A 23,899-nucleotide genomic window follows, 5' to 3' on the forward strand; every position below is an offset into this window, starting at 1 on the left:
GCTATGTATTTTTATGCTAATTGCAATATTGCACCATTTTCTTAGCAACTTGCAAATGCCAAACTATTTAAATCAGTTGTGGGTCGAGTCTCACATGCGTTCCATCATTGTTTGAATGACGCAAAGAGGTGCTGCCAATGTTGAGCATTCCAAATCAAGAGTCTAGTTAAAAGTTTTAAAAATACATCTCGGAACCTCTGCATTCTATTCCATTCTACTTTACTCCGTCTAGCTGTTTTGAAAACAAGGATGCATCCTGTATGAGTACTAGCAAAGTCTTTCTAGCAAGTCAGTCCACTGACGGCCACCTTTGGAATGCTCTCGGGGAGCTATTTTTCAGTCATGACAGTACAGCTCCGGTCTACTTGAATGGGAAAATACCGAAATCTCCAAAATGATTGGTCAAGATCATGATCAAAAAACATATTTTAAATCAGCAGTAAAATCTGACAACACTGGAATCATAAACTGTGCTTCTTACTTCAGATTATGCTTAAAATTTTTTTTAAAAAAATTAAAAATTCTCGGCCTGCATAGCTAATGTGCATGTGCATTGTCGAGTTGTTTGACAGGGTTTTTTTATATCTAAAAAGTGATTGGCTCTTTTACCTGTAAGACGGGACTTCCTTTCTACATCTGTTGACTGTTAGGCATTCCAATTTCTCCTATTCATTTTAATAGAAGTGGCCCGTTTCTGCTAAATTGTCTCTGGTACTAGGTAGCTAGTAGACAGCAAGGCAGCTTACTAGGTTTTAAAACTGAGCTAGTCTCACTGTTGCTGGATCCGATCTGATTGTGTTACATGCATGCCATTATCTGGGATTAGGTACATGGTGAAATTCAAACATGATGTGCAACATTCATGGCTTAAATCATTAATGGACATGTTGAAATATAAATAGAGAAGATTGGCTTTTATCAGATTTTTGCAGGGTTACATCCCTGCTGAAAAGAACAGCTAAACCAGTATGCAGTTCCCATTCTGGTCTAGGCTGGTTTATGCTGGTTAGTGCTGGTTTGGTGGTGGTCTAGCTTGCAGACCAGCATAGCCTTGCTTTTTACCAGCATGGTCTTTCTGATGAAGCTGGTTAAGATAGGTTAAGTCTGGTGGAGACACCAGCAAACCAGCATTCAATGCTAAGGGACTAGCACCCAAAACACAACATAAGCTGGTGGCAAGTAATGCTGGTCTTTTCAGCAGGGATATCGAGGCAGCTATTGCAGCTCAGTTCCACTCTTAGGTTCCATCACACTAACCACAGTTGATTGACGGGACGTCTGAGGAACTTAGAAGTCTGGCTAAGGACAGCCACTTCGTGCCAGTAGCCAATCTAAAGGAGATAAGTGAAAGCCCTCAAGCTCACGAGTTGAGCCAAGAGTTTTAAGAGGCCATGGCTGAACACAACCTGATTATAGTGAAACCGAATTACTGGGTGCAGACTCAGCACTTTATCTCTACTGCTTTCTTAAAAGTAAAAAGAAATGCTACAAATTGGATTTGATATGATGGAAATCCAATTTGTCTGATCCAAATCTGACACAACAATAAAAAAAGAAAAGAACAGTTCAAAATATCAAAACTAATATTTGCAAATGTGGCCAGTAAAACAATGGTTCTTAACTGATGGGTCATGAACTAAAAAAATGGGCCACAGTTAAGGTCACGGATAATATAAAAAAAAAAAAAAAAGAAACAAAAACATTGCTAAATACAAATAATGCTATTTAAAACTAAATTAACGTTTAAAATTAAAATTGTCTTATCCGTTCTTGGTTCAGAATGACATGTGGGTGAATAAATGATTGCATTAATGATCTATTCCAGTGGTTCCCAACCCTGTTCCTGGAGGTCCCCCAACACTACACATTTTGGATATCTCCCTAATCAAACACACTCTACACAAGTAGAGACTCCACAACCTGAATTGGGAACCAGATAAGGGAGATATACAATAGATGTTAAATTAAATACATGTATCAAAGAGAAATCGCTTCCCACATCTTTTGTTGTTGACTGTGCATCTAACTCTTCAAACTCTACAATATTTTGTCACAAATTCCTCTATCACTTGGTAGAACCTAGCCAGATTAGCCAGATGCCATGGACAGGTTGTGTAACACGCTTTCAATCTCAAAAACCATAAATTAACCTAAGCAAAAACAAATAAAATACACCCAGGCTAAATTAAATACAGGTTCACTTGCAGCTAGGATAAACATGGTTTATGCCAACAACAATGTGTTTTGTGCAGTGAATTATTGGCTTAATAAATATAATAAATATGATAAAATATATATGAATTTCATTGTTTGATTTTAAGGACTTTTTTTTTGTGTGTGTTGGGTTACTTATTAATGTCCAATGGAAAATCTGGGTCCTGAACCAGTTGAGAACTACTGATTTTGAGCATGTTGGAAATGAGGAAACCCTAGTAAGAAAACATTAACTCCTTTGCTGATGTAGAAAAAAAGAGTTTTAGGACTAATGCTAAGGAGTTTCTAATTGGGTGCCATAGAGGGACATAATTTCAAATTGCTGAGTCTTTTTTTTTTCTTTCTTTGTTTTTTTTTTTTTTACTTTTATTTCATTTTAACCCTTTTATTATAGAGGACAGGAAATGATGAGGAAAGCATTTGGGAAATTATATTTAAACTTGGTCAAACACACAAGAACCACAACCCAACATATCTTTAACACGCAAACTAACTGCTAGGACGCATCTCCGAAGTTAGGCAATTTTTTTATTATTATTATTTGAACAGTAATAAGATTAGCATGGGGACAATTTAAGTATGCTTTGATTTCAGTTGTTTTCAAACCTTTTTAAAACCATGGCATTTAACAAAAAATAGAATATATATACACAATATATTACTGCTATAAGCCACGCAAGGTCAAGTGTTACAATAATTTTACCATGGGTAAGGGGTGTTCTTATGCACAAAGCAAATCCAAATCTTCTTCTGCCGAGTAATATAGTTCATTAGCATAACTGTAGGCTGTTTACAGTTGCCAAGTAATTTAGCAACTTGGTGCATTAATACAGTATAGGCTAGAAAGTACGGTCACTGGTGTACTTTTATCGCCATTCTACAATGGCTTAGAATGTGGCTCATCCAATCACAATTTTGATTTGGAAATATTTGATTTATAAACACCATTCTGGTAGCATCTAGAGGGCTTATGGATTTAAGACGTGATAGATACTGTCACATTTACTATGCATCTGTATTTTTGGGAAAACCATCCCTTTAATAAGCAAGAAACTGGCCAAATTAACATTAGCTTGGCAGGACCCCTAGCATGGTGGGTCAGAACAAACATACATTGACTTATGAATCAAAGGAACTTAATGGATGCCATAAGAATGAACCATGCAGCCCCGTGCGATGGAAGGGGACACCCACTCGCGAGCTGGGGAAAAGAGTGGATGACAGGGTGAGGCCACAGGGAGATGGAATGAAATATTCAGAGCACATGTGGTTTATGGAGTGCAATAGTAACCACCCACTTTTTAGCAGCCTTGGTTCCATTAGTTTACCATTCATTTCTCCAGAGGCATTTAAAAAAAAAAAACTCTTCAATAAAGAGTTCTAAACTATGAATTAAACCAACCCGCTCCACCATAAATCACAACATTACAACGTTTGATTTGTAGTATATAATATAAGTATATACAAAAAGTACACAAAAATTGAAAACAAAAAAATACAAGACTAAACATCTTTTTTGAGTGAATGAACTACTTAACCCATGAAGTATTGCAAATGACATACAATGTAAAACTATTGAGTTTCTATCCACAGATTTCCTGAGCAACCAATGTGCAGCACCATATAATTGCCAGTTTTTTGTTTCTGGTCTTGAGACGCGATGTAAAACTAACGGAAACAAGCAATCCAGACAACAGACATTTAAGTTTTATTTGGAGTAAAAATTTATTTCACGCTCAATTTGTGCAGTTGTTGGCTGTCACAACAACTCAAAGTAGTTAAAAGCCACGTTTCCAATGTGGGGCCAAATGAGGGCATGCTAGTGCATGCCAGGGCTAGTTGGGTTCCCACTGTCACTCTCGGGGCTTCCTCGGGGCCAATGGAGTATAAGTGATATATCGCATATTTTATAAACTACTAATATATATATATATATATATATATATATATATATATATATATATATATATATATATATACTATAACTTTATTGCAAAATATTCAAACATATACAAATAAGTGTAGGGATGCTACAGACCTCTTTTGCCATTTCCATTTCTTCAAAAGAAACTTTTTGATTTTACTTTTCTGATTAATGGATCTCTCTTCAGGATTATGGGTAGTGGGGTTCTTCACATAAAATCAGATTTTGAAATCACAATTACTTGATTTTGCTCCTACAGAAGCATATACCATCATTTAACAACCTCAGAACTCATAGTAGGCCTGACTTGAAAGGTTTATATGTTTTTGTTACAAATCAATTTCTTTTTGGAAAAAAGTGTTACGGAACCCACCTGTTTTGACGCAAATTTGTGGGGCTTCCCATTTTTCAGATTTTTTTAAATTTTTTTTTTACATCTTTTGAAACAGCCCCAACCTTGTCAGAAAAAACAAAAACACTAATAACAGTGATCCATTTACCCCTCCAAAGAGGAACCATTCCCTTCTCCCTATTTCACCTCACATGTTCATCCCTCTTACTAATTACTGGAACTAGCTGACCTTCCCGATATCCTACAGAGACGCTGGAGATGTAGAGGCAATTTATTTCCACCCCATTCCATATCCAGCTAGGAGCAGCAGCCCCCTCCTGGGCTTTTCCGTCAGAAAAAATAAATGTACGTTCGAAGGAACTACACACACAATGATAGAGGTGTGCATACACAGGTGTGTTATTTTGCCAGTAATATGCATGTTAATTCAGGTCTCATTAGACGTCATGACACAATTGCATGTCACTCTACAGCAGTTGTGACCTTAATGGCAAATTAGTTTTTTATATAATTTAGCTGGTAAAGGCCCTCGGTAGTATTTCACCATAATGACAAATTACTAAAAGACCAACAGAGACATATGTTAATTGACATAATTGGAGCTGGGCGCTATACTATATAATATATACTGACATGACAATATGTACAGTGTGATGGAAGAAATGTCAACCAGCAGAAGTTTTGCTACATTAATTTCTATGTTTGTGCAGCTATCAGTTGGCAGCACTGCTGTAAGTTACCTAGATGTGAGAGCCACGAAGAAACATGTAATGCAAAAATAAGTGTCCTAAACAAGTCAAGATGAGAAAGAACCTGTTATTAAGGGGTGTAATTTGAAGTAGAGTTTAGTTGTTTACAACATCGCAACTTGTCGCATCAAGCCGTGGTCATATCACACTTCGTGCTCCATTCACTCCCATTCACTCCTGGAAACGCAAGCTCATGCGAAGAAATTTCACATTCACATTTCACATTAAAGTTTGGTGAACTCACACCTGCGAATTCGTATGACGAGAAGACGTGACCAATAGAATATCGAAACAAAGCTGCGTGTATTGTTATTGTTGCTGGAAAGTGGCTAGACTGTATATTGTAATTTTTGGCTCTTTCAATCAGTATTTTGGTATTAATGATTTGAGTCTTATGTTTTTACCGTAAGCGTTAAATAATGTAAAGCTGTATTTGCACTGATGCCAAACTTATGATTCATTTGTTATGAATAATCTTATCTTTTGGTTAGCTTCTGTCAAGTTCCAAATAGAAGATCAAATAATCAAATCATTGTTTCATTGAATTTACAGGAAAATAACTAAGCGTGATATATACTGTTACCGTGATACATACCGCCTACCTCTAGACATTAAAGAGAGTATAGAGTACAGCAGTATGTATTGTACAGTAGTGGCAACATGGCTTCCAAAAGGCCATGAAACTACAGTATAAATATCTTAAAGACTAAATGTGCCGATTAATGGTTTATGAACTTAGTGGATAATGAATTCCATTTTCCTAAAATATGAAATCATAATAGACCTACGGGAGCACGCTTGTGCAGAACTTGGCTCATGGATCATTTTCATGCATGACGGTGAGCTCCATAAATCACAGCAGACAGAATGGGACTAATTACCAGTCACCTATACAGGCATCTCCCAGCTGCAGGGGACATGCTATACCACAAAACCAGCATTTATTGTGGTATGGCAGCATGGCTTTTGTGCAGTGCACTGCAAAGATAGTGAAAAACAATAGCGCTAGTGACTGAGTTGGTGTCTGGTGAAAGAACAAAAATAATCAGGTTAAACAATAAAATGCACATGGTGTATGGTAAGAACTACTTAAAATAGTCCATGATACGCTATCAGCCTGTTTACTGTAAATAATGCGTAATGGTATTTCAATGTACGGTCTGCAGCCAATATTGGGTAAATATGAGGGAAGTATTTTCCAAACATACAGGAGTTCTGAACCACATTTTACAGTCATCATGACAACATCCTTAATGACGCCCTACATTTGAAGAGGTCATGTAATGTGGAATCAATTCCTTTGATATTTTGATATATAAGAAGTCATTCTACTATAAAAACACTGTCAATTTCAGAACTCAAAACTTAATCCCAATTGCAATAAAAGCATTTATCGAAATCAAGCTGCAAAAACACCTCGTTCTCTACTTCCTTAACTTCCCTACATCACTAGGGGGATCATTAATTCATGACCACCTCTATAGCAACAACATCATCGCTTCCTTTCATTATCACATCATTGGCCCTGCCCACTGGCATTACATTTGTAAAGAGAGAGAGAGAGAGAGAGACAGACAATGTGTCCTAACTATTCCAGAACACCGAAGGGGACCCATCTAGACTATTTTTAATTATTTTTGTATATAAACATGCACTAGACAGATATCTTTGACTGTTGTCGTATCTTGTGCCGCTTTGAAAAGACACAGTGTCAAGTTACAACTCTGAAAAGGAGACCCCATTCATCAGATGCTCTGGGTCTTGTTGTTTTGAGCACAGATGCATCCTGGACATGCTCTCCCACCCATCTGCACTATGTTTAATAGTTGGTGTATGTAAACATGCACTAGATGGGCGTCACTGACCGTTTTGATGCATTTACGGCGATGTGCCCTTCAGTGCAGGATGATACTGTATGTGTGTGCGTCTAGTTCACCGTGCTTTGGACTATGTATGTGTGCTTTTTCCAGCTCGTATCAGTGTGAATTGCTTGTGAACCAGTCAAAATACGATTCAAGCTTTGCAAAGGGACTGTTATTGAAGAATGGGACAGTTAAAAACATTTTTGGACCCAATCGCAAAACCGTACATAACCAGTTTCATTCATGAATATTTCAAATGTCATGACTGTTTCATAGTTTATGGTGCTGATGAGCTTGAGTGAACAATTAAATATATTCAGATGCAATGTGTTAAATGTGTGTTATGTGTAAACGCCGAAATGTAGTTTTATAATGTTGAAGGGCTTGTTCATTCTATTCTGATTGAGTTTCAAATATGGCTGTATTTATGGGGCTGCACGATGTTAGCTAATCATAACAGTGGGTGTTTACTTTGAAGTTTTAAGAAAGTGCTTAGGCCAAAACCAAGCGTTTCAGACAGAGGGCCAGAGACAGGGTGGAAATTGATAATATATTACTAAATTATGAGAGCAAAAAAAATGTACTTACATTATCAGTGGACCTCTGGGAAAATAATAATAAAATAAATAAATAAATAAATAAAAAAGTGTATGCCAAGACACCTTTAAATGAATAGGTCAGTGGTTCTCAACCCTGTTCCTGGAGGTGCCCCAACAGTGCACATTTTGTATACCTCCCTTATCTGACACACCCAATTCAGATTGTGGAGTCTCTACTTGTGTAGAGTGTGTTTGATTAGGGAGATATCCAAAATGTGTAGTGTTGGGGGACCTCCAGGAACAGGGTTGGGAACCACTGGAATAGATCATTAATGCAATCATTTATTCACCCACATGTCATTCTGAACCAAGAACGGATCCGATTTCTGAGTTGTGAGGAAAATTATCAGTGAATAACAACTTTAAATTTCAGTCTGTTCCTCACACAAATCTATTGTATGACTTTAGAAACCTTAAAAGGTAGTACACATGTTGTAGGGTACATTTTATGGTGCTTTTTCATCCTTTGTGGAGCCTGATAGTGTAAGTCACCATCCACTTACGTTGTATGGAAAGAGCAGCTCAGACTTCTTTCTTCACGGAAGAAAGAAAATAATACAGGTTAAGGGTGATGAACAAAATAAGGGTGAGTAAACGATGAAAAATAAGTAGGAAACAGATTTGTGTTACTAGGCTACCAGCTAACTGTTCAACTATGGACAGGTGCGAGATGAGACGAACACACTTGCTGGTATAGATGCTGCTCATTTCACACCAATGCTATAATAGTTGTGGAGAATCTTGCGAGATATTTCACACAACATTTGATTCCTGTCGCAAACCTGTGATGTACGCCATTTACATTCTCATACTGGTATCCATGGTCCAGGGTAACACCCTTCCTTTAAAATGGATCCAGAATAGAGGTGACGCCAACTAACAAAGCCCTTCTACTTACGACATGATATTTATCAAATCAAACATGCCAAGAGCTTGGGTTTAATTCAGAGGTTGTCCTTGCATCTCCTTACATTAAAGGTATAGTTCACCCAAACATGAAAATTCTCTTCATTTACTCACCTTCATGCCATCCCAGATGTGTATGATTTTATTTCTTCTGCTGAACACAAACAAAGATTTTTAGAAGAATATCTTAGCTCTTTTGGTCCTTACATTGCAAGTGAATGGTGACCAGACCTTTGACGCTCCAAAAATCATATAAAGGAAACATAAAAGTAATCCATAAGACTTTAAATCCATATCTTCAGAAGCGGTATGATAGGTGTGGGTGAGAAACAGATCAATATATAAGTCCTTTTTCACTATAAATCTCCAATTTCACATTCACATTCTTTCCCATCTTGAAAGTGAAAGTGGAGATTTATGGTAAAAAAAGGACGTAAATATTGATCTGTTTCTCACCTATCATACCGCTTCTGAATACATAGATTTAAACACTGGAGTCGTATGGATTACTTTTATGATGCCTTTATGTTCTGGACACCATTTACTTGCATTGTATGGCCATACAGAGCTGAGATATTCTCCTAAAAATATTTGTGTTCAGCAGAAGAAAGAAAGTCATACACGTCTGGGATGGCATGAGGGTGAGTAAATGATGAGAGAATTTTCATTTTTGGGTGAACTATCCCTTTAAGTAGAACAGGCAAAGTTGAGTACTATAAGTACTAGGCTGAGACATCTAAATTCATAAGACCTATCTATTCCTTGAAGGTCAAGTGTGTAATCTTCATCACTAGCAGCACCAAGCTATTTATTTGTTGCTTTTTTCATTTGCAAATTGCAAAAGCAATTACTGTTATCAAACACGTTTCAAACACTCCACTATCTTCCACTGGTCGGACAAACAGGTTGTCCCATCCTAAACTCACACCATTGGTTGACCCAATGTAGTCATGTCAAGCCCATCTGAGACACACATTGTTTGGTGGCACAAGTGGTGCAGAAATTACACATTTCAGATTTAAGGAAATTACATTTCCAATATATTCTCATTGATCTTGCATAACCAGGGCAGGTGACTGTATACATCCAAGTGTTACTTTCCTTTAAGGATATTTATAAAATTGCCAAGATGTTCTAGCTAACCTTGACTAAAGCAAATAAGTATATTCTCTCTGGTACAGCAGAAGTGTGAACCGATATTTTGTATTTACAAGGAAGGAAGGAAGGAAGGAAGAGTGGAAGGAAAGAAAGAACAATACGATGTGTACTACAATTTTATGCTTGCAAAGACTTGCTAATTGTCATTGTGAGCACATTTATCTAAGAGACACCTAGAACAAAGGTGGACTTACACATCTTTATGAAAAGACTTTCAAGCTGACCCATTTTTCCAAGATTAATGCTTTAAGGCATCACAGTGTTTTTAGGTATGAGTGATGCAATATTTCTGAGCAAATGAATCCTGGTGTGGAAAGTACATAAGTGCTCTCTTAATTATATACAGGATTCACTTCAGAAAGAAGAAATGAAAAGCCACACGTTCTGCCTCACGTTCATATTACACACAAAAAGAAATGGGGGGGGGGGGGGGGGGTCAATAAACTTGTTAACTTCAATGCATAAAGGAGGTCAAATTGAACCAATGGGATGTCATTTTTGGAATATTTTATTACTAAAAAATGTATTACACTGATAACATTTATTGCCTTTCCATGTATTTCTCAAATCTTGTTTGCGAGTCTTAACAAGGTCATAGCCAAAATAACACTTTTGTATCACATATAGTCTTTCTAAAGAGGATGAAAATGACCTTCACGCACTTCCTATGGAATTCTGATGGCATATTCAGATACATTTTGTCAATAAGAATTTTTTTTCCCTTTATTTTTAATATTATGAGTATTAGAATGAATGAATAGAGGTTGCCCGAATACTCTCAGGCCAGTGCTCAAAGTCAGTCTAGCCCTTTAGGTTGCATACATTATGAGGCTTACTGTAGAATTACAAATATAAGACGGATTTAGGACAAAAGTGAAAACATGGCATCAAACAGTGAAAGGATGTCACTACTGTAATCCCGGTATCACTGGTGTACTTCCATTCTAAGGTCCTGCACACTTAACATATACAGTAGTATATAGTAAATTAATATATGAAATATATATATATATACAGTATATACACAGTATGTATGTATGTATATATATATATATATATATATATATATACACACACACATAATATAAATACATTTTACATATTTGCATCTACTGTGTAATTTGCTAAATTACCTGTATTTAAGTGTTCGTCTTATAGGGGTCTGTTATTTAAACTGTCTTGAAAGCATTTTAAGGCATCATGAGCGCGTCCCAAGTGAGCTATAACGCTTATGATGCCTACTACGCAGGGTTTAAACTGACAGAGACAGTAAACAACTTTTAATTCGAATGAGGTGTGTACAGTAGATGAAAGCGTTTTCCTATTTTAGATACCTGTGAACGAAATATGCCCTCTGCTTTCGGAAGCAGACCGAGTCCAAAGACGCGCTTGGAGAATACGCACAATATTTCTGCCTAATACACTCATAAATAAGATAAAACAAGATATGAAAAACAATATATTAAATACAGTCTTGATGCTTCAAAAAACAAGTTGCCTGTTTAGTCACGCAGTAAGATTTCCGTAATCTCTGTGATTATAATGATTTTCATGCCAACGTCGCCAACCTGTAGGTAAGTGTCGACGTCCATTGTTCTTCTACTTTAAGATAAAATGTGATACATTTATCTGAATAAAAAAAAAAAAAGCCAAATAATATTTTAAATACTTGCAACGGACTTTACTTGTCAGTCAGTCAGTCAGTCAGCCCATCCTTATCTGAACGGTTATTCGTGCTCGTGCGATTATTTCTAAATAACACTTTTTGATATGACTTCATTGAGTTACATTCTCCCAAGGTTCACTCACCTGAACAGTTGTCGTTTGCCGGTAAAGTTTAACAGATTTGGCGTCACTTTGTGTTGCAGGGTGACCAGGACACATACGGACCGTGTTTGAGGCGATGAGCTCCGTCCTTGACTGAAGTGTTTTCAAATCCTACTACGATTAATGCTTTTCATTAATATTCATGAGACAAGTCTTCGCCATTGGAAGGTTACTGAGTGACGTCAGCTAGGCGTGATTAATATTTACGAGCCACTCATTCGCTATTGTGAAGTAACCGTGCAATGTCAGGATGACCTAATTAATATACATAAGCTAAAACTTCGCCGTAGTATTCATACTGAATTCGTAATGTAGCGTCCTGTCTCGTCTTGGAAATCTCCACGCACGCTCATCCCAGGACCTCAGGGGCAAAGCTACCTGAGAGCACATACTGAATGCCCTACTTTCTCTGGTTGTACACTGTCTCCCTCTCTTTCTCTCTCCGGGAAGAAATCACTTTGCAATTATATGTCAATAAATTACAAATTTCAATTTTACCCATGAAATTAAGGGAGTTTTTTTTTATATTGCTGGTTTATATTTAGCATCCCCCAGGGGGAAAATAATAATAAAAAAAAAAACGTTCTGGCATTTATTCATTTATTATGCAAAATTATACAAAAAGTCAAATTTATTCAGTAGGTAACAATGACTAGTGGTGAACAAATATGGGTGTTCCAGTGGCCAATATAATGCACATATATTATTGCCTAAATAATTTCATTTAATCATGACAAATGATACATACATAAAATTGTTTAATTAAAGCTGTTTTTACTTAAATGCACTGAAATGTCTGTATGATCAAATGTTTTTATCCAACTGAACTAAGAGGGAATTAACACTTCTGTTAATCGGACAACTTGGTTGACTACCAACAATCTCATAATAATAAATATTCGGCTTATGAAAATTAAGATGAGGTTGTAAAGTTATTAATAGCATAGAACTGTAACTGAATGACCACAACCCAAAACACTAATTAAACCAATTCCTGTAATGCCAAAGCTACCATTCTTTAAATGTGCATTTCCTTTTTTTAATATGAATGAGGGGGACAGTGAGTTTAAGTGTAAACAAACAAGTTCTGTTTGTTAATTTCCTTTCAACTTTGCCAAGCAAGCCTTGAGTACACAAAGTTTCTATTTGAACAGCCTAATAATGTTCAAGATGTTTGCTGTGGTGAGACTACTTACCAGAACATATGGACCAATAATTGCATGCTACAATAGCAGTAATCTGCAAAAAAAAATTCTATTTTAGAATTTAAAAACAGGGTTCGGGAAGCACCCACACGGAACTCTACCCTTTCATTCACTTCCTGTGGTGATGTTGGGCAGAGCTTACATTCATGGCAATATTTTCAATCCAGGCATTCAAGGAACTGCCCATTCTCGAACTGACAGCCATCAGCATGACCACACACAACACATATGTTACATTTTGTTTCTGTAGCTCAACTGGTATTGTGATTGCAATGCCACGGTCATGGGTTTGAGTCCCAGGGAACGTCAGTCTCCAGTACTGTTTGTGCATACATTTATATATATATATATATATATATATATATATATATATATATATATATATATATATATATATATATATATATATATATATATATATATATATATATATAATGTATGCACAAACAGTACTGGAGACTGACGCAGCCATCATCAGTGCATCTGATGTTTATGTCATGCCTTTCGAATGTGTCCCAGGAATGAGTCAGGTGTTTGGAGACTGATGGAACCTGTGATTCCCACAACTCAGAATCTCCCTTTAAAAGACTATCTCACTTCTCAGTCTGAGAACTATGAATAACTTCAGTGCTGTACATTTATGAACAAATGCTGACTTAGTCAACAGAACAGCAGAGGATCAGATACACAGTCTAGCTTAATGGTACACAAATGGTGGGTTGCAGGTGAATATGCATTCCATGTCTTTTGATGTTGACTTCAAACGCCTTGCATCCGATCAAACACAACAGTATTTTGGGCACAAATTCATCAGTCACTTGGTATAAGCAAGAAAATTAGACAGATGAAAACATGGACAGGTTGCATGACATGTCCTCATCCTCAAAAACCTGAACAAAAGCATGTAAGTTAAAGGAACATTCAACCCAGACTACATTAAATATGGGCTCACTTGCAACGAGGACAAAAATTATTTGTGATTTGTGAATTATTGACTGCCAAGAGCGTGAAACTATCAAGACTTTGGGAAATCAGACACTCAAACTATGAAAACAATGTAAATCCACAAAGTCCAATTTCCTATTCAGCCTTTGTCATGTGAATAATTTTGCATATTGTAAAGTCTTTGCAGTTCAATGCTGATAAATTTCAATTATTGATTTTTTTGACGATAAACAATTTTGGTTCTGTGTTAAGTCACTTATTACTGTTCATTGTAAAATCTGGGCCCGCAAAACACAAAAGGAGATGTTAGGCAGAATGTTAGCCTTAGTCACCATTCACTTTCATTGTGAAAAAGAAGACTGTCATTCTTCCTAACATATCCTTTTGTGTTTAATGTAAGCAAGTAAGTCATACATGATTGAAATGACATGAGGATGAGTACAAAATGAAAGACTTTTCATTTTTGGATGAATTGTTCCTTCAATATCACAGAATGAAAACTGAAACATCCTGACATACGGTGGCAAGAAAAAGTATGTGAACCCTTTGGAATTACCTGCATTTATGTTTAAATTTGTCTTGAAGTTTGGTTTGATCTTCATCTAAGTTACAATAATGAACAAACACAATGTGTTTTAACTAATAAAACACAAACTTGTATTGTTCTTGTACATACTGAATACATCATTCAAACATTCACAGTGTAGGTTGGAAAAAGTATGCAAACCCCTAGGCTAACAACATCAACCTAAGCTAATTAGAGTCAGGAGTTGGCAAACCTGGCATTCAATTAATGGAACAAAATTGGAGGTGTGGGTTAGAGCTGCTTTGACTTATAAAAAGTACTCAAACATTTTGAGTTTGCTATTCACAAGAAGCATCCTCTTACATAGACCATACCTCACAAAAAAGAGATCTCAAAAGACCTATGTTCAAGAATTGTTGCTTTGCATGAAGCTGGAAAGGGTTACAAAGTTATCTGGAAGAGCTTAGCTATTCATCTGTCTACAGTTAGACAAACTGTCAATAAATGGAGACAATTTAGTACTGTGGCTACTCTCCCTAGAAATGGCCGTCCAGCCAAGATGGCTCAAAGGGCACACCACAGAATGCTCAATGAGGTAAAAAAGAACCCTAGGGTGACAGCTAAAGACTAGAAGGAATCATTGGAACTGGTTAAAATCTCTGTTCAATTATCTACTATATGGAAAACATTAAACAAATCCATGACGTCCACAGCAGGACACCACAAAGGAAGCCGCTGCTTTCCAACAAAAACATTTATGCGTGCCAGAAGTTTGCCAAAGACCACATTGACACTCCACAACGTCACTGGGAAAATGTTTTGTGGACTGATGAAACTAAGCTTAATTGTTTGGGAAGAACACGAAGCACTATGTATGGCATAAAAAAGGCACCAGGTACCAACATAAAAACATCATCCCAAAGGTGAAGTACGGTGTTGGGAGCATCATGATTTGGGGCTGCTTTGCTGCTGCTTCGGGGCTGCTTCGCTTGCCATCAGAGTGAAAAATGAATTCTCAGTTTTAATCAATATATCCTACAGGATAATGTCAGGGTTGCTGTGCACCAGCTGAAACTCAGTAGAAGTTGGTTGATGCAGCAGGACAATGACCCTAAACTTCTAAGTAACTCCACCTTTTGGAGTGGCCCAGTCAGAGCCCAGACCTTAACCCAAAAGAGATGGTGTGTAATGACTTTAAGTGAGCCGTTCACACCAGACCTCCAAGAATATGGCTGAGCTGAAGCAGTCCTGTAAGGAAGAATGGTCCAAATTTCCTTTTGAATGTTGTGCAGGTCTAATCCGCAGCTACCGGAAACACTTGGTTGAGGTTATTGCAGCCAAAGGAGGATAGATCAGTCATTAAATCCAAGGGTTCACTTACATTTTCTACAGCAATGTGAATGTTTAATGGTATATATTCAGCAAAGACATGAAAGATTATAATTGTTTGTGTGTTGTTAGCTTAAGCACATTGTGTTTGTCCATACTTGTGACTTTGATGAATATGAGATACCATTTAATTAACAATTAATTCAGAAAACCAGCTAATTCTGAAGGGTTCACATACTTTTTCTTGCCACTGTATATAACTATATGGGTGAAAAAAAGTGTTTCCTGAGTCAGGCATGCAAATTAGCAGTTAGCTGTGAATGGAAGTGGGCTACTTCCAAAAATGTCTCCTGATATAAAAGTGCAAACTTCCTGCAGAGAAGCTGTTGGTGGAACTGGAAACGGAGAAGAAGCTTTTCCACAAGTAACTCTGACAGTGTGGTGTCAAAGGAGTTAGAAATAATAGGTCTATCTCTTGCTTCACTGATAATGAAACAGGCCAGCTTTTCCCTCCAGAGCGCACTCTTTTATTGTTGCCTTATAGAGAGAATGTATTTCTTCAGCTCTGATACTGTCGACAGCCTGTCTCGAGTGGGAACAGATAATAATCAAGATATTTAAGCACTGCAAACAAAGAATTAGTTATTAATGCCACTGACCCACTTGAGTATTCAAGCTGATTGTTATTCACTTTGGAAGGATTTGACTGGGTGCATCTCATGAAACCTGTCAAGAACATGTCTGGATCAGATTTCATCCCAAAATCAAAACAAAGATTGCACTGTGGCATCTCATTACTGCAATTTGAAAAACACAGTATATACACACAATTGTACTTAAATCTAAAGTATAGACACTATATATATATTGTGTATGTATATATATATGTAAATGATAGACAATTAGTTGCATTTCATATTTTATGTACTGCCTTTATTTTATACCAATGTAAATAATTTTTTTTAAGAAATATTTTGGATTACAATGATAATCTAATAAGAATCTACTAAAAATTATGGAAGTTTCCAAAAACCTCAAAGTGAAATATAAAAATGCATTACGGTAATGAGAAATTGGTGGTAAAATGTGCTTAACTGTCCAGAAAATAATATGAAAATACCTTACATGGTGACCTGGAAATGTTTTTGAGACATTGATGCAACTAGTGAGTTTAGTACAGTAGCATTAAGTAAACATGGAATCTTTCCTCTCTTAACTGACAGCCAACACTTGATTGATGACCTTTAATTCATATGCAGTTTGCTGCTTTACAATCAGTGGGTTTGTCCTGCATCCCAACAATGGCAACTACCAAAAAAAAAAAAAAAAAAAAAAAAAAAAAAAAAAACATCTATATTGGGCTTCACTTAAACAGTGTAGGCTCAGTTACCCCTGAAGATACATGCAAGATCATGGCAGATGTGAAATCCTATCTTATAGCACGACAGATTCAGTGAAAGCAAAGCAGATTTATGTCCAGTGCAAGGGTGTAATATTAGTGCATCTTAGATAAGATGTGACAGAAATCACATGTGGCGTATTACACTCAGCACAACAAAAAAACAAATTGGCTACAACAGAAATGTGACTTGATTCACCTTCATGAGACTGAGCCGTTTAATTTGTCACGCCACTCTTTCCAAAATCCATACTCCAAAGATACCAAAAGAGCTTTATTGAGACCGAAATAGTGCAGAAAAGGTTGTTAAACACAACAGCAGCAAAACAGCACCCTCAACTGACAACTGTTATGAGCAACATGGCATAAAAATGGCATTAAGCCTCAATAATTCGCTGCAACTACAATGCTATGAGAACGTGAACAATTATTGACAGTGAGATATCTCAGGACACTTTATTTCATTCATATTTTTCAAGGAGTAGAAATTGTTTTTGCATTTCCATAAAAAAAAAAAAAAATAAATTACTGCTTACAGCACCTTTAATGGGAGTCAAGAACAACAAAAATACAAAATCTTACCAATTTAACATAAGCCTTACAGAGGCTTTTCAGAATTAATTTTATGAGAGTTAAGAATGCTAATGTGAGTTAATGTGCTTTTTGTTTCAGTTTTTTGTGTACAACTGGGAGCAGTTACTGTAAAACTGGGAACCAAGATACATAGAGAATAAAGAGATTTTAATTTAATTTTGAAGTTGTGTAATTCATTTTAAGTGATTTAAAACAAGGTTGTGTAAAATAGAAGAACCACCAAACTAACGATATCGGCAGATGTTGTTCTAAATACTCTGATATTGGTATCGGCACACCAATTCTATATCGGTGCATGCCTAGTAAAAATCCAGTTTTCAGAATGTTTTCCACACTGTTTTCCGCACGATTTACAATTATATTTAATCATTTTCATTTATACGGCCCCCACTGAGGCTCCTTCTCGTTGCTTTTATCTGCTTTTTATTTAATAATCACGATGTCACTTAAATTGTTTCGTCAACGAAATCGTTACAAATATATTGTGAATATTCAACATATCACCCCGCGCTAAGAACTGTTAAAATAAGTGTATTGCAATTACAAGGTTTGTTTCTGAGATCTCTTCAGATAAAACTATTAGAAACTGGGTTTGATTTATTGAAATCAAACCAAAACAGCACTTTATTTTTCATAGAATTAGTTCATAGAATTATAATTAGTTTTTGCCGTTTTGATTACCATTTATTTAACATACATAGAATGAAAAACCATATGTGACCCTAACCTTTAATAAACACAGTCAACCTTGTCAATTTATAGCAAATGTCATCTTTAATCTTTTTTTTTTTCTCAATTATTTTAAACAACAACAAAAAATTGGGCGATATATATAGTATGCATAAAATACTAAATGTCTCCCACAATATGAACAAAGCTCATTTTAACCGATAAAATCATTTCAGGAACTCTTTACACAGATTCATAGTCTGTGTGCACGGCAACAACTGTTCGCTTTCATTATGGCTTTACCGTACAGCAAAATCGAGGCTAAGCAAGAACACATAAGTAAGAACCGCAGTGAACAAGGATGGTTTAAAGTTGGTACAACAACATGACTATCATGATTTTTATTCCCTCTTCTTCAAGAGGGCTATCTATGCCTCCTAGGAGAACTATTCCTGCTTCTCTCCTCTTTTCTCCTGGACTCTCTATATCTGTCAGAATGCCTGTTCTCTTTGTCCGCCCTCTCCATGCCGTTTCTGTATGAATCCCTGAAGTTGATGTCCTTGCGGGTCCGCTCGCGTGACTTTGACCTCTCTCTGCTTCGCCGCAGAGGCTCCTTCTCTCTGCTACACCGTCCATCTTTGTCCTTGTCCACCTGGGAGCCGTTTTTGCTGCTGTCCTTGTGCCGGCTGCGCGAGTCCTGTGCGTCCCTGTGATGCTGCTGGTCCTTGTGTCCTCTTCCACGCTCTGGTTCTTCCCGCTGTCGAGCAGGAGGCGAGTCCTCCTCTCCTCCCCGACGGCGGGAATCTCTGTTGTGGTTGTTGGATCTTCGGCGGTCCTCCGGGCTGCTATTTTGCTGCTGACTCTCGTGTCTTTTGCTGGGCCGCTCCTCTAGTGGAGATTGCTGTTTTGCTGCCTTGCTGGAGCTCTTCTCCTTTTTCTTGTTTTTCTTCTTGCCTGACACCTTCTTGTGCCTCGAGTCTGAGTCTGCATAGGAAGAAAATTATTTCATCAGTATTCTAAAGTAGTATTCAGGACCAAACAGGAATCAAAAATCAGCAGATTTGTAATATGAAACGAGCATTACTCAGCTCTGGGGTTGTTTGGAGGAGTTCATACAGTAACATTATATGAGTAGGGGTGGGGAACGTAAGACAATTAACAATTCTGGTTCTGATTCCGATTCCAGTTCCTTAACGATTCTTTTAGTACTTTTTGAGGAAGGCCCTAACCCCACTGACCAAAACAAATTATATAACTACACAAAAATCCTAAAAAGCAAAACTATTGTTACGTTCCTGTGTATGTCTATGATATATATATATGTGTGTGTTTGAGACATTCAGCGCGGTCTCTGGCTCTCCGTACTTTCATGTTCCCAGTCACTTCCCATTGGTTGCTTCTACTGGAAATTCCCTACGACGTCATCATTTCCTCCACCAATGACAATACTCCGCTCCTTTAAAAACCCAGACAATACCCATTCGCTTCAGCTGTACATTACTGTATTAATTAATCGCTAGCCTTTGTTAAATCCATTCGTTTTGTTTGTTATTGTTCATCTACAATCTCATTGTGGACAGGCAAGACGTACATACATGCAGGATTTCTACTGTTGTGTAAACACACCAGGTAAGGAGCGAGTGCCACCCACTGTACGTTTTGTGTTTGACTAGACAGAGTAGATCAGGTAGGGCGTCTTGGACGCTGAAGACATTTTATTTACTCTTTTGGTTTCTAGTCAGTTTAGAGGGTAAAACACTATAACTAGAGTGTTATGATTTGTTTAGCTTGTTTGGCACTGCTCCTGTCCCTGCCAAACCTTTTTAATAAAAAATAAAACTTCTTTGTACACATGACTTGCAGTTCAATGAGAAAGTGAAGAACAGTAAAGAACTGATTCAGTGAGTGATTCAAGACAATTCAAACTTGTGAGTCACTGTTTTACATTTTATCCAAACTGACTTACAGTGCACTTATTACAGGGACAATCCCCCTGGAGCAACCTGGAGGTACGTTCCTTTCTCAAGGACACAATGGTGGTGGCTGTGGGGATCGAACCGGCAACTTTCTGCTTACCAGTTCTGTGCTTTAGCCCGCTACGCCGCCGCCACCACCACCCCTATGAGTCTTTTCGACCTGTTCATAAAAATGAACCAGCTCATAAGAGTCATTTATTAGCAAGTTGGACTACACTACAATGTCAAATGTTATGAAAATCATTCCGTTTCAGTACTCTTTTTTTAAATTAAAACAGTTCTGAATAAGAAGCTTTTGAATTGAGAATGTTGGAGTAGGTCTGCACAGAATAAACAAATATCTGAGAACATACTGCTTTTTTTTTACCCCTACAAATGTGTGGGTTTTTAAATAATAACTGTGAAAAAACTTTATTGTGATGTTCGAGTCAGGACTTGATGTGAGATCAGTTTCATGTTTGAGTTTGTTTTTTCCTTCCTTAATTATTCTGCTTGTTGTAGAGTGTTTTCACCCTCCCTTCCTGAGTCCTGATGAAGGGTCACTCACTGCACCAGAAGCCTGTACATCAGCGCAGTGTCGAATCTCTAAACCCCTTCACATAAATTCTTAAAATTGGCAAACTTCTCATTAACCTGCTTACTATAATAAGTTCAAATGACCAAAACTGCCATCAGATACAGAGTTTCCTCTTTTTGAACACAGTGTTTCTAAATGACAAGTATTTCCAATTCAAGCTTTCATTGTTTAACAGAATAACTTGATATAGCTCATAAAAGCTTCTTTCCGATTTTGTATATTACAGTGGACATTACAAACACTTCCCCACCCATTGTGTATGCAAATACATACGTTGTATGGCTTGAGCATTGTGTAAAAAGTTATTATAATTAGATTTGGGAACAGACAGATTCTGACAGGAGGCTGTGAGCCGCAGCTATTCAAGTGCAGTAATTTGTTTTTGAGGCTGCTAATGAAGTTACATTTATAGAAGAGATGTTACGTCATCTCTGCTTCTACTGTTTAATGGATGTTAACTGATATTTATTTATAAGGAAGATACACTGCCAGTTCTCTGGCTTCATTGAAAGCCAAGATATGTTTTTCATTGAAAACTACACCAGTATGCAGAAGTTAGCTATTCTTAAGAGGTTATTTACATATAGAAGTCTGTTTACTTCTAAGAGGTCATTCAAACAGAATAGATTTTTGTCAGTCTGCACTGTTTTTCCATTGTTATTCTATGTAAACGTGCTAGATGGACGTCTCTGACCATTGTGCTGTGTCTCGATGTGTTTTTTACACACTGTGTCAATTTAAAAATATCTTCAACTTTCAAAAACACGTCTCGAGACACGTGCACTCTGTTCTATTCATTGCATAAAGCTTTTTTTAGCACAAGAATGTGTTTGGTCTGAAGTCTCAGAGAAAAGGTTTTAAATGGTCATAAACTAAATTACAACCATTTAGGTGCAAAAACCCTTGAATAACATTGGACTTGAGAGGGAAAATGCAAAAAAACAGAAAAAAAAACAATTGGAATACTTTAATTCAAATCCCTTTATCTCAGACCACGACCACACATCTTTTCTCTGCGTTTTGGCCTTGCATCCAAACTGAGACGGCGATTCTGACAGCGAAAACAGAGATATCTTAAATCGATGACGTATTTGCTGTAATGTGACACAGTCATGTGATCCATTCAACCCAAAACATTCAAGATGTCAGCCCATGTCGTAGCGGCGTTGTTGTGCCTGTTACCCATTTTCATAACGTTGTTTAAGATAAATGTTACTTTGTACAATTTTCACATTGCATTGGGAAATTCACATTTCAATTCACATTGCATTCAACATTTATCCATTTTTTTTCAATTTTAATTATTTTTTAAAAGTCTTGCTGCTGTTTACATCATGATTGCGCCACGGATGGCCGCCTCGTTGTGGAGCGCTTCTATTGTTTTGTTGTTTTTGTTTGTTTGTCCTGTGTTTCGTAATCTTTTTCCAGTCAGTTTTACCAGAGACGAACTGCTGAACATTCGACAGCATATACCAGTCAATCTTTTCTCGGATTTTGAATATTATGACGTTTTGTTTGACATTTTAGTCGGAGGCGCAGCTATGTTGTTTAAACACGCTATAAGACGCAGGCGAGGGAGACGGGCAGGCGCGTTGGTCAAGCTCCGACGGCAGGGCTTTCGAACAACGCTGCCGAGCATTCATCTAGCGAATCTCCGCGCTCTCCCTAACAAAATGGACGAACTACATCTCCTCACCCGCACAAACAAGGATTTTTCAACCTCTGCTGCCTTGTGCTTCACAGAAACCTGGCTGAGTGAAGCCATCCGGACAGCGCATTACATCTGTTCAGAACGGATCGCATTGCGGAGATAACGGGGAAAACGAGAGGGGGTGGAACATGCTTTTACATCAATGAAAGTTGGTGTACAGATGTAACAACGTTAAAGAAGATGTGCTGTCCTAATTTGGAAGCACTCTTTATTATATGTAACCCTTTCTACTCGCCGCAGGAGTTTTCCTCGTTTATTCTGGTGAGTGTATATATCGTGCCAAATGCGTGTTTGAATGCCGCGCTGCAACAGCTGGTTGATCAAATCACAGACACGGAACAACAATACCCGGACTCAGTTATTATTATTCTTGGGGATTTTAACAAAGCAAATCTCACACGTGAACTGGCCAAATACAAACAGCACATTACATGCCCAACCAGAGACAGAAGACACTGGATCATCGCTACACAACAATAAAGGATGCATATGCTCTGTTCCTAGAGCAGCTTTGGGACTATTTGATCACTGTCTGGTTCATCTTCTTCCAACCTACAGACAGAAATTAAAATCTGCTAAGCTTGTAGTAAGAACTGTAAAGAGATGGACCAACGAAGCAGAGCTGGAACTACAAGCCTGCTTTGACTGCACTGATTGGAGTGTTTTTGAGGCTGCAGCCACAGACCTGGATGAGCTCACAGATACTGTTACATCATATATCAGTTTCTGTGAGGATATGTGCATTCCTACTAGGACTTATTTAAAATTTAACAACGACAAACCATGGTTTACAGCGGAACTCAGGCAGCTTCGTCAGGCCAAAGAGGATGCTTACAGAGTTGGGGATAAAGTCTTGTACAATCAGGCCAGGAACACACTGAATAAGGGAATCAGAGTGGCTAAAAGAAGATACTCTGAGAAGCTGAAAAACAAGTTTTCAACTAACGACCCTGCATCAGTCTGGAGTGGCATGAAACAACTCACAAATTACAGGACTCCTACCCCCAACCATGTGGTGGACCAACAACTGGCTGACGACCTGAATGTGTTCTACTGCAGATTTGAAAGGCCCAATCTCACACCCCACACCCACTCTGAACTTCACTTCACACAAATACCAACACCTCCTGCAATCCCCCTCCTGCTACTCAACCTGTATTTAAGATCTGTGAAGATGATGTGAGCCACGACTTTCAAAAACAAAGGATAAGGAAAGCACAGGGTCCAGATGGTGTTTCACCTGTGCTAACCAGCTGGCCCCCATCTTCACACAGATCTTCAATAAATCACTGGAGCAGTGTGAATTCCCATGCTGCTTCAAACGTTTCACTATCATCCCCATCCCAAAGAAACCAAAAATCACAGGACTTAATGACT

General features: G+C 37.5%; 2 protein-coding genes across 3 annotated transcripts in view; both read right to left on the reverse strand.

Annotated features, from left to right (window-relative positions):
• Positions 1-11,700, reverse strand: part of znf385b (zinc finger protein 385B) — a 213,640-nt gene extending 201,940 nt beyond the window's left edge. For both annotated transcript variants that reach the window (XM_051709124.1, XM_051709120.1), the window contains exon 1: positions 11,574-11,700. The gene's annotated coding sequence lies outside the window, so the exon portion shown is untranslated. The remainder of the gene's footprint in view (positions 1-11,573) is intronic.
• Positions 11,701-16,529: 4,829 nt separating this feature from the next.
• cwc22 (CWC22 spliceosome associated protein homolog) overlaps positions 16,530-23,899 on the reverse strand; it is a 64,500-nt gene continuing 57,130 nt past the window's right edge. Inside the window, exon 21 of the mRNA XM_051709114.1 lies at positions 16,530-19,242. Coding sequence (XP_051565074.1) covers positions 18,683-19,242 — 560 coding nt within the window. The 3' untranslated portion in view covers positions 16,530-18,682. The remainder of the gene's footprint in view (positions 19,243-23,899) is intronic.

The sequence above is a fragment of the Myxocyprinus asiaticus genome, chromosome 10, assembly GCF_019703515.2.
Source record: "Myxocyprinus asiaticus isolate MX2 ecotype Aquarium Trade chromosome 10, UBuf_Myxa_2, whole genome shotgun sequence".
NCBI classification, from domain to species: domain Eukaryota; kingdom Metazoa; phylum Chordata; class Actinopteri; order Cypriniformes; family Catostomidae; genus Myxocyprinus; species Myxocyprinus asiaticus.